Below are 16480 nucleotides of genomic sequence, written 5' to 3'. Positions count from 1 at the left end.
AAGCAGTAGTAGTTGTCAAGTTCAAATTCAGCATTCAAGTTTTCAGTTTCATTTTTCAAGTTTACAAACTGAAACCTTGGTTCTTGAACTCTTTTTTCTTGTTTCACCGTTTTTTCTCTTTACCCATTACATTTAAAGTAAAGCAAAACCATGGAGAACTGTCCCCCCCAGGGGCAACCTCCTCCCTAGGGATCAGGGCTGCTTCTGCTTCGCTGCATCTACTTCTGCAGCCTTCCCCCAGGCTCCCTAGGTTCCCTACTTTGCTGTCTGTACTACATTTCACACTTTCTGATTCACCAATTGCTTTCTAAATCAGAGCTGCCTTTGCCACCCTAGGCCCACAGCCACCTATAGCTGGCCCTATAGCTATAAATTCCTCCTCCCAACCTCCTCCTCCCAACCATAGTTTTGGAATAATGACTTCAACTGTGAACACTAAAGAACATAGTACATAGTACACTTCTTGTAGTAAATGTGTTACCATAAATGTAGCACTGTTGCAGTCTTGGTTACCCTCCCTCCAGCCTAACTCTTAACCTAACCTTTACTTTTTACTTTGCTTTTTTCCTTTGTATTTTTTTTTTGTTGTTTTTATTTTGTTTTTAGTTTTATATTTAATTGCTTCCCATTAGGGGGGTACCTGACATCTGGGGCAAGAAAAACTGATGTAATGGCATCGACTTCATGTTTTATACCCCTGACGACCTGACGTCATGGAAGAAGGGACGACAACCGACACAGGACCCAAGACTTTGTTAAACAGGCTGACCGAGGGCTCCCTGCAAGCAGATGATCTAAATGTAATGACTGCAACAGTGAATACACTCTTAACATCTACATTTATGTTAAGTGTACACAACTGTACTTTTCTATGGCATAAAGGTGTTCATAAATTCTTTTGCGTAGAGACCTTTTTGTTTTACCCACATAAAACCCATTACAGCCCTGACAGACATATACTAAAGCTATACTGTTGCAGTCCTGTATGTCGGGACGAATGCGCTTACCAAGTCTAAAGTGGATTTAATAAATCTTCATGGTTCTGCACTCCATTGACTGTTTATTTGGGCTTTCTCCTCTCTTCCAGGAGGTGTTAGAAATATTTGCACAACTATTCTTTCTTGTTACATTTTCTGGCATTCTTCCCTTGAGGGTTTCTCCCTCCCTTTTTGGAGTAAGAAAGCTCTGAAGCTTTTGGCACTGTGTTCAAGCTCCTTAGCAGATTGCATTGAAGATGCCCTTTAAGTTTTAATAGTTAACCAGCTGATTATATCCCTGGCAGGATGTAGCCAGGCTACTTTAACTGTACTCTTAGAACATATTTTATGGTGAGCATCCTTGTAAACTTATTTTAAAAGGTTTTTAAAGTCTGAATAGAGCCTAAGAAACAAGTGTGAGAACTGTGAAGTATAATTTATGTAGAAAGGTGCCGAGTTGAGGTTTTTAATAACTTAATTTGAATATTTCAGGCTGTCACTCTTGATCCTAATTTTTTGGATGCCTACATCAATTTGGGGAATGTCTTGAAGGAAGCACGCATATTTGACAGGTTTGCAGATTTAAATTCATATCTGTAACGAAGTCATTTTCTTGACAACTGATTTTTTTCTGCTAACTTTTGGTTTGTCTCTGTTGTGATTCTTTCTGTTTGGCATTTAAACAGCTATTCAGTGTCAACAGTACAAAGCTAATGCTGCACATTGTTTTCTCTTGCAGTACATCTGTTAATTTTAAATACCAGCATGTCTGTAGCATGAAGAGAGCCCCTTTTCAAGTTGCAGTAATCTAGAACACGGAGATTGTAAATTGAAAAGTTTTGTATGCACTGTTGCTTTTGTCACTCCTCAAGTTTCACTTGCAAAAAATTGAGGAAAGTGTTCCGTAAGTAAGTTTGTGTGTTTCTCTGACTGTTCTGGTGGCGTAGAAAATATTCACGAATATTTACAATCTCCCTGTTAAATTCCTTATTGGGTTTTAATATTTTACAAGTAACAATCAGTAACCTGTAATAGGTTCTCTGACAACACATTCAGAGATTGGTGTTTTTATGAACCATTTTATCATGTAATCTGATCTCTTGCATCCATTCCATAATGGATGAGGATATTGGCTCCATCTTGGATCAGACTTTGGCCAACTTAGACATTATATTCCAAGCTGTGGTTCCTCCCGTTACGCATAATCCCTTGCAAGTAGAATGTTAGCCAAATCTTGTTTGCTGTACTTTTGCTATGAAAGTGATTTCCTTTGTTCAGGCTATGTTTATGCTACGTCATATTTTTACTTGGTGATATTTCTCGTCTTTGTGAGATTTATTCTCTAATTTTCACTTTCCTTTCTCTTAACAACTTCCCTTAAGAATATTTAAAAAAAAAATTGGGCTTGTGCCATTCTTTTTGTTTGTCACCATTATTAGTGGTGTCTCTTTAGCTCCTATTGTGGTAAAATTGTAGCATAGTTTGTTATAATACGTTTCTGTGGTAGTACAGTGTTTTTTATGTAGTAATTATAGTTTAATGGAGTTTTTTTTAATGTGGTTTCTGTTGATCACTGCCAAATAAACAGTGTGGTTTTAAGAAGGTCGTGGCCTGCAACTACAAAATCCCCAACTCTGATAAAAATTCCAAGTGTTTAAGGGGCTTCCATTTGTACAAACAATGCACTATTTGCATTGCTGTTGGTCACAAGGTGGAAGTGGAGGGAAGAAGCAAGTTGGCCACCAAGGGCCACCTTCCTGCCTCTGCAGGAAAAGTTCCTCCATCTCGCTGTACTGCTTCTATCTCTTCTCCTGCAAAAAAAAAATACCTCTGATAAATTCAGGATTGAGAAGAACTATGACAAGCCAAAGGAAAAAATAGCAGAACAAATTTAAGAAGCATTCCCCAGATCACTCACTTTCCTCTATCTCCCTGAAGATTACAAAGTCTTTGGTTCCAGTGTTGGGGTTGGATCCAGTCTTTATTGGATCCTGCTCTCCTCTCCTGCCATAACCATGATTTTCGTCAGAACCAGTCTCACCCAGGCTATGATACCACTTCCTTCCAGGAGAGGTCAGACCCTCCTCTACTGTTTTATTGTAATCGGTGAGGTCTTCCAGAAGCTTTTTAAAAGACGATGGGGGTAGAATGAGAAAGTTCATCAGGACCCATGTCTGGTTTGGGACTCTGGAGTCAGGGGCATGGACCACTCCCCCATTCAATCTCTCCTTTCTCAAGCTGTCTGCTTCAGGACTATTGGATGTGGGCATTCCCAGAGTATGTCTGTCAGATCTAATGATGTAGTCTTCAACTGCGGTGGTGTCTCTGAGCCATTCATTGCTGATTGGCTCTGATCCGGGTGGATCTCAGTACTGAGGTGTTAACAATTTGACCTGTGGTGTGGCTCGACTCATATTCTTGGAGCTGTGTCTTCCCCTCGTAACTTCAGCAGTAGACTGTTTGGCTCCGGCATCTGCTTCAGAGGGGAGTGAAGCGGGTCTGTGCAACCAAACTTTGGGTACTATGGCTCCTACAGAAGGGGTCTCTGGTCCTGTCTTGACCTCTGTCTTCAAAATGTTTGTATCCTTACTCCCTCTAGGGAGTGAGCTTTCCCTCTCCTGCTCAGATCCATCCTTCCCCAGTAGGAATTCCCCTAGTTCATGGTCCTAAACCCTTTATCCCATCTGGACAGCCAGTCCATAAGTCTTTGGTCCATCCTCATCGAGGGCTCTCTTTCAGCTTCAGTCTCTTCCCCAAAGCACCCCATTGGGGGGAGGTCCATAGCAAACATTTGTGTAAAAGGAAGCATATTGACTTCCTCAGTTCTTAACTGACGATATGAAGTATGATCGGAGAGGGGTCCCCCAGATCTCCTTTGAGGGTTCATTGAAGTCCTGGAACTGCTTAGACACAAAGGACGGTGGTCCTCTGAATCCAAATTCCAGGAGGGGTCAGTTTATTAAGGCTTTTGGGATTGGCCTGTCTACTACTTGTGAGCCCTCCTGCGGAAGAGGTAGCTGCCCTAATTTCTAAGAGGGCACGAAAAGAGCCGGCTGTAGCTGAAACATTTCCTCGTAAATCTGACAAGTTTCTTATTTCCTCGAAGTGTCACCCTTATTGGAGCTACGATCTCACCATTGATCCTATGATGGTGGCAGTAGCTACTAAAATGTAGCTTGGTGAGAAAGACATCACTGTCCATCCTGTTGGTCAGGGAGTCTCTGGCACTGGAAAGATTTGGGAAGTGAGTTTTATACTTCAGTGACCTTTGCAGTTAGGGTGTTTAACTTTTGGCACACACAACACGCTTCCAGAGGGCTTTGACCCCGGAGCTCATCAAATCTCTGTCAGGGCCGCCGTGCAGAGGAGGGGAAATCTGCCATCTTTGAGTTGGCCACCCTTTAATCCCTTTCAAATTTGCCTGTCTCTGATTTTCAGTGCGACAGTAGGCAGTTCAAGAGCTGCAATCACTGGCATAACTGAAGTCATGCCTGGATGCGCTTGTGTGGTTTTGCAGATTTCAAAACATCTTTTAAGGGCCCAGTGACTGCACTTTTCAGGCCAGAAGTTTATTACAAGAAAAAAGTGAGCAAGATAGGGAGAATGTCTGCCTTAGGGATCTGGTTTTCTACCTCCCAAAGGAACTTTAGAGACCAGAAGAGAGAAGAGTCCGTACGTCATAAGGTCATGTCCCTAGCACTTCTGGTGAAGCCCCCACCCGGGTCCTTACTCTGATAGACCTTAGCAGTGCTCCATAATGGTTGCCTGACCGCCATACTCTGAGGTGTTTATCCCTTCATTCCATGGCCTGGACTTCATCATTCATCATGTTTGACTGCAAAGGATTATAACCAGAGGCTGCTAGATTCCCTTTCTTTTTTATCCCTTGCTGAAGAGAACCTCCCAATATTCCACCTTCACTATGAAAGGCAGCAGCACTAGAAATAAAAATGCTGCTAGACAGTCGAGTCATCCAGGAGGTCCCACCACACCAGCAAGGATCCAGAGTTTACTCAAGGCTGTCTTAGGTGTCAGAGGAAAAACTGGGACCTCTGTGGTGAGGTATGCCTGGTTGCACAGGAGTGTTTAAAAAAAAAAGTGAATGCTCCACTTGATTATGATTGTATGTTTGCTACAGCAGTTAATCCGATGTATGACGGAAGTAAACTGGTGCAAGGGGTAATCCAAATTTCCCCTTCATTAAGTAGGTTAATTTTTGCTGGGTGAACAAACAGAAGTAGAAGTCACGAAAAATAAATGGTAGATTTAACAGGGTTCTTGTACTAACAAGAATGATTAGTTTCTCAAAAAGGAAAAGCTTACTTCCAGCATACGGCTGTACCAAGGTGCGGCACCTATGAAGAGTCCACCGGGTGCCCTCTCTCTTGAAAGTTGGCTCTCAAGATGCTTTGGCGATCAATTTCAAACAGATGGGTGTTTGGGATTGTTCTCAGGTTACAGGTAGTAATCGAAGAAACATCTGCCAGAGTTCAAGGGGGTGGGGTGCCCTTTACTTGCTGGAGCCGACATTATTCCTTTCTATATGCCATTAAATGACAGACTCCCTCCTTTGAAAGGCATTAGTTTTTTTTCCTCTAGAATTTTCTTGGTTTCCAAAAGAATGTTTGTGGAAATCATTGTTGGACCCGTCCTTTCTGAATGCCTTCGTAATGGTCCCCCAATTCAAGAGGCTTACCCTGCAGATAGTGCTTCCTTAGGTAGGACCACTGCTTCATCGTGATCCTGGTTTTGAAGTATGCGTATCATCATATCCCCATTGTTCATTGCTTCAGGAGATTGAGATTTGTCTGGTTTGCACCATCAATTGTCTTCACTGCCTTTTAAATTATCCACTGTGCCTTGATTACCTAATGCCTCGTTTCTGTACGTCTCATTGCCAGACTCTTGGCGTTCACTTCTTTCCTTACTTGGATGGCTTGATCTGTGCAGAGTCAGTGTACAGGTGTTGAAAAACACTAAGGAAGGTCTTGACCTTTATCTCTCCCCTAGAGTTCAAATTGAATCTTCGGAAATCATGCCTGACACCCTTGCAAAGATTCTTCTTCCTGGGGTGCTTAATTGATTCCAACAAAAGAATGAACTTTCTTTTTCAAAGGTAACGTTTTATCCCCTGATGGTATTTCAGGAACTTTCCAAGAGGAACTTTGCCTCAGTAAGAGAATTTTTAAAAATTCATGGACTAGCAGCATCCGTGATTCTCATGATACCACTGAGTCTTCCTCATGTGGAAGATGGGACAGTGTTATGTCCAGAATTATTGGACCCAGCAGCTACATTCCCTGGATATGCTACTGTTGCTGCCCTTCATCAGACGAGTTAGTGGTGGTGAACACAGTATCAATCTGGGAATTCCTTTTTTATCCTCCTCCTGTTCCAGCACAGTCTGTCAAGATAGATTCATTTGCCTTCACTTGAGGATCTATGTCATTGCGAGTGCAAATGCAGGACACTTGGGGGCCCTAGGATGCACAGAATTAAGTTGTCAAAGAAATGGTGGCAGCGATGCACAAGTTCCTCACCATCTATGGACTCTGGGCATTCCTCTGGTGGTTACTGACCACACCGTAGTGATACAGTACTTAAACAAGGGGGTATAAAGTCATACCCTTTTTGTTTGGTAGTGATGACCTGGGAGCTGGCTTTACAGCATTCTCTGTCTCTCTAGGCATCATAATGCTGCCAGGGCAATATATCGTCAGTCTAAGCAGATCCTAGGGAAACCCGCACGAATGACAGCTCAAGGCACCTTCGTTTCCCATATGTAGTGTAGATGTGGGTAGTGCTTCAGATATGTCTGACTCCCTTTAAAACAGAAAACTGGAGAAATTCTGTTCCAGATCTCTTGAAACTGTGTTTGGAGGACAGATGCCTTCTTGTTCCCTTCAGGAATGTTTCTGTATGTGTCTACCCTTTCCACTGATTAACAAGGTATTTCTGAAGGTTCAGAAAAAAATGACAAATTATTGTGGTGAGACTATTGCTCTAGACAGTCCTGGTTCTTTCTAATGGTATTGGCCAAACGCTCTGGATTTACTTAGTCTAAGGGGTGAATGATGCACACCTGTTTGGAACTACAAGTAATCTGGGAGATTAATCTTGATTTTGTTTAGGCACTTGTTTCATGAGGATGTGTAGCAAGTGTTAAAGGAGGCCAGAAAATCGGCTGTGAAGAAGTCTTATGTTTGCAAATGAGAGATTTTCAAAGTGGAACCTAAATGGGAAGAGAGAGTCCCTTAAGGTTACCATCCTTCAGGTCTTGAAATTTGTGAAAGCCACTTCAGGATGGCGTATTGTATGCATCCATTATGGTGCACTTGGTGGATATCTGCTAAAGGACCCCCCTTTTTATGGCAAAACTGTTCATGAAAGGGGTGTTGCATATGAGATCCTTAGCAAGCAAATCTCTTCTTCATGGAATCTCCACTGCTCTCTGGACAAATTGACCTTGCCACCTTTTGAACCTGTTGCTTAGGCTGATCTGAAGTTCTTAATGTGGCAGACTGTTCTGCAAAGTGCTCTGACAAGTATCTGAGCTGTAAACTCTCAAGGTGGGGCACGCTTGCATGATTTTCTACAGGGACAGGGTTTATCAGCAACTTGGTACTAACTTGAAAGAGCAAAACTTCGCTTTTCTAAAGGGCTTTGTTTTCTACACAAGGACAAAAAAGGTTCAACCTCTCTCTAAGCAAACTCTAGTCTCTCGTATGTACGGGCAGTATCCAAAGGCTTTCATTCCCAAGGTGTGTGAGAAGTCTGACGTGGTCGACAGTATATGGGGCCATAAAGGTGATGTCAGCATGCACCAGCCCTCAGAAATTTTCAACCACTAGTCACACACCAGGTGTTTTGCTACCACTGACATCTGATTCATTATGTAAGATAAGTATCCCGTTGGGGACATTTCAGTCCTCCTATAATTTAGTATTGCTTGTTCATGTCATCCAGAAAAGGTGTCTGTGTGGCTGCCAGGTCCCTCATAAAGATGCCCATAAGTGCCTTTTCTGTTTGGGACAGTCACACGACCACAAGGCCTGCCCTATTTGCCAGGCGTTCATGCGTAAGACACTATGTAGTTGCTTGCATGCATTTAATATTTACCTTGAAAACCAACGTCTAAATCAGCTTACCGTATGGATGGATGGTTCCTCGTACGTCTCCGCAGAATTGTCAGAAAAGGCCAGGACCTTACGGGCTTCATCTACTGCTGAGCCTCTTGCAATTGATCCCCAGCCTGTGTCCCGACATCGGCTTGGTTCTAGGATCTGGACCTAGATCTGCCACTCTGGATGTCGCAGGTACCTCCAAGGATGCCCTACTGTCCTTAAGCTAGAGCACTTCTGCAGTAGCTATTCTGGTGCCAGTTTCCGACTCTGGGGGGGGTTTGCATTTTCTGAGGAACAGTCTGAATCCTCTGAACCCCTGCAATCTCTGGTTTCTAGGCAGACATCCTCCGGACCACTTAAGAGAAGGGAAAAGAACTTATTTCTCGCACAACGGAAAGCATGCCCGATTGGCAGGCTTTCAGTCAAAACCTTTTTTAGTGCCTTTATGGCACTGAGATCTACCAGTGCTGTTACTGATCCCACTTCTCCTCCTCTCCTGAGCCCTAGGCCTTAGTCTACTGAGACAGCTACTAGAGAAGAGGAAGTCCTTTCAGATTCCTCTGAAGAATTACTGTCTTCAAACTCTCAGCTGCATTTCCCCTTTTGATAAGGATTCCCAGAGGAAGAGTCAGTGGACCCTGACTCCACAAATGAAGACTTATCCTTTGCTGAAGCTGTTAGCCGGATGAAGGAACACTTTAAATGGGAATCCTCAGAAATTATTGTGGTGCAAAAGATGTGTTAACCTCATTCAAATGCAGACCCTCAGCCCATCTGCTGATTATCTTTGTTTCACTGTTATCACATTTGGGTTGTCCCTGACAGGGTAGCCCTTGGCCGTCCCGAATACTTGGTATTTCTACCTTGGTTGCTGTCACTTGAACTGATGTCAGGTTGTCAGTGGTATAAAGTACGGCAGCCGACGCCATTAAATCAGTCTTTCTTGCCGTGGAGCCCGAAGCAGAAGCAGTTCGCACGAGTGTCAGTCTGTCGCTACCCAAGTTTTTGTTTCCAAATTGAAGTCTTCTAAAACTAAGTACCCCATTGAGGATCCTTTTTTCTTGAACTAACAGATGTTAGAAAAAGTTAATTGTCTCGCCTGTGGAAAGCAAATACCACACAGAAAATTCCACTCTTACTGTGTCAATTGTCTAGGCCTAGACCACAACATCCCCCATTGTTGCTTCTGTGCTTTAATGTCAGCACTATCCGTTGTCGGGCCCTTGTAGCCAGATATTTGCGTTTACAGTCCTCTAATTCCGATATGGCTGTGGTAAGCCATCCAACAACAGATCTACCGAAAAAAGTAAAGGTAGACATACAAGACCGCACAGGTCCAAACCTACCGACACAGCTTCCGTTAAGCTTAGTCGTCAGTCCTCCAAGAGGCGCTTTTGCAGTCCCTTATGCCCACTTCAGTTGATTCGCAGGCCACTACCGAGACCCTTTCGGAGTCTGGTATGGTGCAAAACTCTTATTCATTTAAGGATCCTGCGATTGCCCCTACCTTGGATGGTTCTTGAGCTGCTGAGCAGGCACCGGCTTCTGAGGAAGTCTTGACACAAACCGATGTCTTCTTTTGTGACCACGTTCTTTCGCAAACCTAGAGTTCCTTAAGCCCAGGGTTCGAACCACACCCGAGAAACCGACTACCCACTCTCAGGCGCCTGCTACTTTGCCTCAGTCTCAAATGCTTAAAATGGTGGAAGATCTTATGCTGATCAAGGGAAGCCAAGCTACCCCCTCAGAAAGGAAAAGCTGTCTGTCCCCAGTAGTTTTTGTCTGAACAAGAATCAGATGAATCTGACCATGAAGACATGCAACTCCTCTCCACTTATGATGGTTCTGATGCAGAGGACTCCATTCCTTCAGTCTCTCCCCCAGATGATTTTTCCTTTGGGGAAACCCTTGCATACTTTAAGGGAGCATTTCCAATTGAAGAGTCAGGACTACCCTCCATCTAAAGAGAGACTCTGGGAATTCCTATATCTTCCACTACACAGTCCCGTGGCTATTCCCCCAATCCTGGATGGTGGATGATGTTTTCTTTGAATCCAGCTGGACTCCTGACACCCTACCTCCTGCTCCCAGAAAACCAGACTGGTACTACAGAGTCCCTGACTCACGCAAATATCTTTTTAAAAATCCAACAGCTGACCTTGTCTTTTCTCAAGGGCCAAAAGGGATTAAAGCAACCACTGCTAAGAATCCCAGCCCCTCAGACAGGGATTCCCGAGCATTGGACAGATGGGGTAAAAAGTATACACCTCAGCTGCTCTTGCTATTGGGGGACTAAATTGTCAGTTCCATATGCTTAAATATCAGCAACATACCTTGGAACTCCTTGAACAAAAAATGTCTTACTTTCCTGCTTGGCCAGAATCTAAAGATTTTACAAGACTTAATGCGTTCTGCAAGTCAAGTAACTAAACCCACTTTGCACTGTGGTTTTGACGCTCTTGAAGCTTCTTGCAGGGCAGCAGTCACTGGGTCTGTCATTAGAAGACATGCATGGCTTAAGGAACAAACCCTGCCAGACCATGTCAAATCTAAATTGTTGGATGCCCGTTTGCACAAAGCTAGCTTATTTGGCACTAAGGCAGAAGAGGTCTTAAAGATGGAAGAAAGGGCAAAATCTATGCCAATAGTTAAGGATTTCGTACAGGTCCAGCCCCCCAAGCACTGGTCCTTTCCTGATCGGAGTAAACAGGCCCAGCCTAGGCTCCATGAAAACAGACCCCCCCCCCCCCAGACAGCAGCCCCAGGGAATGCAAAGAACTTAAGCAGTGGACTACCTCCACTTCAAAACCAGGGAGTTCTAAGCCACCTCCTTATGGTAAGAACTCACCTCCTCCCGACCTCTCCTCTACGCACCTTCATGTACTACGCCTAGGAGGAAAACTCTCCTTTCACTCAAGCACCTGGGCCACAATTACCAGGGACCAGTAGGTTCTGAACATTGTGTATCAGGGATACAGATTCTTCTTGCACACCCTTCCAACCCCAAAAGGGTTCCCAGATCTACCACCAAGTCAGTGGGCAGAGGCTCAAAAGCAAATACATTCCCTGCACTCCTTGAGAGCAGTAAAGCACGTTCCTGCAGAACCGATAGGCCAAGGCTTCTCAACTTTTTCTGGTGCCCAGAAAAGAGGGCACCTGGCACCCCGTCCTCGGATCTATCCATTCTAAACACCTTCCTTGTGATCCCTAAATTCAAAATACTCACCCTTCAGCAGCCGCTACCCATGCTCTCCAAGGACGCTTGGCCACCCTGGATCTAAGAGGTCTACCTCCACATTTGTATTAGGGAATCGTGCAGAAAATATCTCTGCTTCAGGGCAGGATCCCAACACTTTTAGTTCTCAGCACTTCACTTTGGCTTATCTACTGCTCCCAGAGTTTTCACAAAATGCCTTTTGAAGACAAGTACTCAAATTTACCCCTACTTAGATGACTGCCTTATTCAGGCAGACAGCAAGGAAAAGCTGCTCAAGCACCTGGCCTTTGTAAAGAGCCTACTGACCTCCTTGGGGTACACAGTCAACGAAAAGAAATCGAAACAGGTGCACACCCAAAGGGTAATCTTCCTGGGAGCAAGTGTGGACACAGCTTCCCAGATGGCATACCTTACAGAAGAGAAACAAATCTTCGTGTCAGCCTACTTCTCTCAACTGGCCACCAGGCCCCAGCTTTCTGCAAGAAAAATCCTGCAAGCTCTGGGGTTCATGGCATCTTGCATACTCCTCATTCCATATGCCAGACTGCATATGAGGAAACTTCAGAGGTACCTAAAGAGCCTTTGGTGTGTGTCAAACACTCTCTAGACCTGGAAACTCTTAAACCCATAATTCCTTGCCTCAGAAAGGAATTTCTTTGGTGGGCAACATGCTCCCACAACAAGGGGCTGCCATTCTCCCCACACCCTGCCACCCAGGCCCTCGCCACAGATGCATCGGACTACACTTGGGTTGCACACCTGGATGGCAGGTGCATACAGGGCCAGTGGAACCCACAGCATATCCCCCTGCACATCAGTCAAAAAGAGATTATGGCTGTGTAGCATGCCTTGATAGCTTTCAAACCCCTTCTCTCTCCAGGGGTTCTCCTGATCAAAACAGACAACACCACTGTGATGTGGTACATCAACAAGCAGGGAGGGACTCACTCCTACCCAAAATACAGGCCTGGCCCATGACCCTTTGGCTCATAGGCTGTTCCATGCAGCTACACCTGTTAGCACAATACCTACCAGTCTCTCTCAACTCCCTGGCAGACCAATTAAGCAGAAACCTTCTGGACCCACGAGTGGCAACTCAACAGAAGTGCCTTCACCCTAATAACTCAGAAATGGGGAACCCAAAGGTCGACCTCTTTGCCTCCCACATCAACCATCAGCTCAGCAAATTCTGCCCCAGGGAGCATCAGTGCATGGCTTGGAAAGTGGATGCCCTGTCCTTCCCCTGGGTCAACCTCTCGGTCTGTGCCTTTCCTCCCCGACGTCTCATCCCCAGGGTACTGCTCAAAATAGGGGAGGAAAAAACAAGAACCATTCTTATAGCTCCAGACTGGCCCCTTACAGCACTAGTACCCCTTGCTGTGCAATCTGTCCCTACTACTTCCATGCATCTTCAGATTCCAAATCTCCCGACTCTGAGGGAAGGGGAATTCATGCATACCCAATTGCAGACACTCAGTTTGGCAGCTTGGCTTATTCCCTAACCAATCTGCCATCCTCAGTGAAACGGGATCTGGATGTTATCTTTGAGGCCAGATGTCCTAGCACTAGCAAGTCTTATGCAGATAAATGGAAAACATTCTGCACCTGGATCCAGGCTAAGGGGGCCAATATGGCACAGCCCTCCATCCCTCTCATCCTGGATTACTTAGCTGAACTACTACACAGTGGTCTTTCTCTCTCATAAAAATTCATGCCTCTGCTGTTTCTGCTCATTTTCCCACTGAGAAGCTCCTTTTCTCACGCCCTTTGATCAGACAGTTCCTCAGAGGGGCTAGCAACTTGAGGCCCCCAGAAAGGCACCAACACCAGCTTGGGACCTTAACTTTGTTTTGGAAAAGCTCACCCTGCCTCCTTTCGAACCAGCTTCTGCTGAGCTAAACATTTCTCTCCTGGAAGACTGCCTTCCTTCTGCCCATCACTTCAGCCAGAAGAGTCTCTGAGTTGCAGGCACTCGTGACTGTGGAACCCTTACCCTCAGATCTAACCCATCCTTCATTCCCAAATTGGTGTCCATTGTGGCTCTCAACCAATCCCATTTATTTGCCCACCTTCTTTCCTAATCCCCAGAACAAGGGGAAAAGGATTCTTCACACTCTAGATATGCACAGACAGCTCAGATACTATCTGGGCAGGACTAAATCCTTCAGAAAGTCTCATCAGTTGCTGGTTAGCTTTGCTACAGGGGCAGAAGGGAAAACCATCCCCAAGCAAACCATTTCCAAATAGCTAGCACACTGCATCCATTTCTGCTGCAAAGAGCATGGTAAGCCTCCCCCCAAGGGGGTCAGGACACACTCACCAGAGCAGCCTCCACCTCTGCATCTTTCCTCAGAGGAATCCCCACCAGGGACATCCTGGAGGCTGCCACCTGGACATCTGTTCACACTTTCACAGGCATTCCCACTTGCACCTCTTCTCCAAATCCAGGGCAGGGTTTGCCTCTGCAGTCTTGCAGGGCATCCTGGCCAGCCGCTAGCTTCCTTGACTGCCTCCACCATTTCCCCTGCTTTGGGAATCTACCCAGATGTGACGACTGCAGCAGTGAAGCACAAAGAACATAGTACAGTTGTGTATACTTGGCATAAATGTAGATGTTAGTGTATTCACTGTTGCAGTCCTGGATGTTTGTGTTTCACTGTTGCAGTCATTACATTTGGGTTATCTGCTGGCAGGTTGCCCTCAGTCGGCCTGAATTCCAAACTCTTGGGTCCTGCTTCGGTTGCCGTCTCCTTTTCCATGACGTCAGGTTGTCAGGGGTATAAAAAAGGCAGCCGACGCCATTTTCTTTAGTCTTTCTTGCCACACGGTGCCCGAAGCAGAAGCATTTCGCAAGTGCCGGTCGTCCGACTCCTGAAATTTTTGAGTTCGAGTTTCAGAACCAAAGTCTTCACTAAAGCTAAGTTCCCTGTTGGGGAAACTTTTTTTTGCTCCATACCAATGTCAGTAAAAGTTAATAATTGCATTACTTGTGGGAAGCAAATACCTCATAAGGATTTCCATTTATACTGTATTCCTTGCCTAGGCCCTGATCATAACGTGCCTATCCTGTTTTGTGCTAGATTTAACCAATGCACTATAAAGCGTTGGTATATCTTTGCTTCAAAATAGTTTGGAAACCGATTTAACTGTTCTGAAATGTTGTCTGATAGCAGTCGGACTACTGGAGTTCGCAAAAAAATGCAAAGAAAAGGACAGACAGACCGTCAAAGTCCAAAACAGACTAAACTTCTAAGCCAGTCGCCGGTTCACCGGTACTCTGGCGCTTTCGCAACCCCTGATACCAGTTACTTTCGAGTTACAGGCGTCTACTGAGACCCATGTGGAGTCCGGTATGCCACGAGATTCTGAAAGTATTGTACCCGCGGATGCCTCGGATGGGTCCGGAGCCGCTGAGCAGGCACCGGCTTCTGAGGGTGTATTCAGGCCACAGCATTTTATATAAAACCGATGCCAGCTTCAAAATCAAAGACAAAAGCAACTTCTGAAGCTAAAAAATTGATGCATGAGCCACATGCACAGGCTTCTATGCCCAAAAAGCAGATTATCAAAATGGCTGAAGACCTAATTACCTTGATCAGGGGTTCCCATCCCCCTCCTGATAAAAGGCCTAGGCAGGACACGGATTATGAACCTTCAGATCGGGTTTCTGTTTCTTCTGATTCCTCTTCTGATCATGAATTTTTCTATACCACCCTACGAGGATTCTGATGCAGAGGAATCTATCCCATCTGCATCTCCTCCTGAAGATTATTACTTTGGAGAAACCTTGCATACTTTGAGGGAGCTTTTTCAGTGGGAGAGTTAAGATTTCTCAGAATCAAAAAAGCGGCTTTGGGATTTCCTTCTCCCTCAGCATAGGCCTTTAGCCATACCTCCTGTGTTAGACATTGTGGATGATGTGTTTTTGGAGTCAAGCTGGACTCCAGACTCCTTGCCTCCAGCTCCTAGCAAGCCAGACAGATATTACAGGGTTCCTGACTTTCTCAAATTTTTATTTAGAAACCCTGTTGCTGACCCTGAAACTATTTCACAGGGTCCAAAAGGTGTTAAGGCCTCAACAGCAAAAAATCCTACCTCCTTTGACAGATTCCAGGGCACTGATAGATGGGGAAAGAAGGTTTGTACATCTGCAACCTTGGCAATTGGGGCCTTAAACTGTCAGTTTCATATGCTCAAGTATCAACAACATGTTATGGGATTACTGAAACAGAAAATGATGATTTCTGAATGTGCAGAAAATAAAGAATTGCAGGAATTATTGCATGCAGCAGAACAAGTTGGAAAGCATACTTTGCAATGTGGTTTTGATTCCTTAGAGGCCTCCTGCAGGGCCGCAGTTACTGGATCTGTGATTAGGAGGCATTCCTGGTTAAAGGAGTAAAATTTGCTTGATCATGTTAAAGCTAAATTGCTGGATGAACCTTTACAGCATGATACTCTGGTATTAAGGCTGAAGAGGTTTTAAAGAAAATGGAAGACAAAGCTAAGTCTATGTAAACTGTAAAAGACTTCTTACAAGTACAGCCAACAAGATTTAGTAGACACTGGACTACAAAAGATTGGTCCTTTCCTGTGTCCGACAGAGTTCCACAGGGCAAATCCAGGTGCCCTAATTTTTCTAGATACCAGTCAGGATTCTTACAGGTCAAAGCAATGGGGTGCTTCTACCTCCAAATCTGGAGGAAATCAAGTGCAACCGTACAGTAAATGGTCTCGATGACTTCCCTCTGCTATCACCAAGCACTTATCTTTTGGCAGCACCCTTAGGGGGAAAATTAGCACTTTATGCTCAAAATTGGCAGTTAATAATCCAGGACAAGTGGGTGTTAAACATAGTATCTCAGGGATACAGATTCCACTTCCACACACTGCCAATTGCTAACGGTTGGCCAGATCTGCCAAAAAATCAATGGGCAGAGGCACCAGAAACAAGTTACGTCCCTCATGGATGTGGGGGCTATTCAGCCAGTTCCAGAACAGGAAAAAGGACGAGGGTTTTATTCAAGACTGTTCTTGATGCCCAGAAAAGACCAGGATTGGCAGGCCCAATACTGGATTTATCAATTTTGAACACATTCCTAGACATTCCAAAATTCAAAATGCTAACTTTGCAGCAGCTTCTGCCCATGCTGGGCAAGAAC

At 44.8% G+C, this 16480-nt stretch overlaps 1 protein-coding gene across 1 annotated transcript in view; it reads left to right on the top strand.

Annotated features, from left to right (window-relative positions):
* The window catches only part of OGT (O-linked N-acetylglucosamine (GlcNAc) transferase), a 2411396-nt gene that overhangs the window by 770879 nt on the left and 1624037 nt on the right, over positions 1-16480 (top strand). The window contains exon 6 of the mRNA XM_044057256.1: positions 1470-1549. Within this exon, the coding sequence (XP_043913191.1) occupies positions 1470-1549 (80 nt within the window). The remainder of the gene's footprint in view (positions 1-1469; positions 1550-16480) is intronic.

Source organism: Protopterus annectens, chromosome 15.part0, assembly GCF_019279795.1.
Source record: "Protopterus annectens isolate FY-2018-M chromosome 15.part0, PAN1.0, whole genome shotgun sequence".
NCBI lineage: Eukaryota > Metazoa > Chordata > Ceratodontiformes > Protopteridae > Protopterus > Protopterus annectens.
This window is presented reverse-complemented; position numbering and strand designations above follow the sequence as displayed.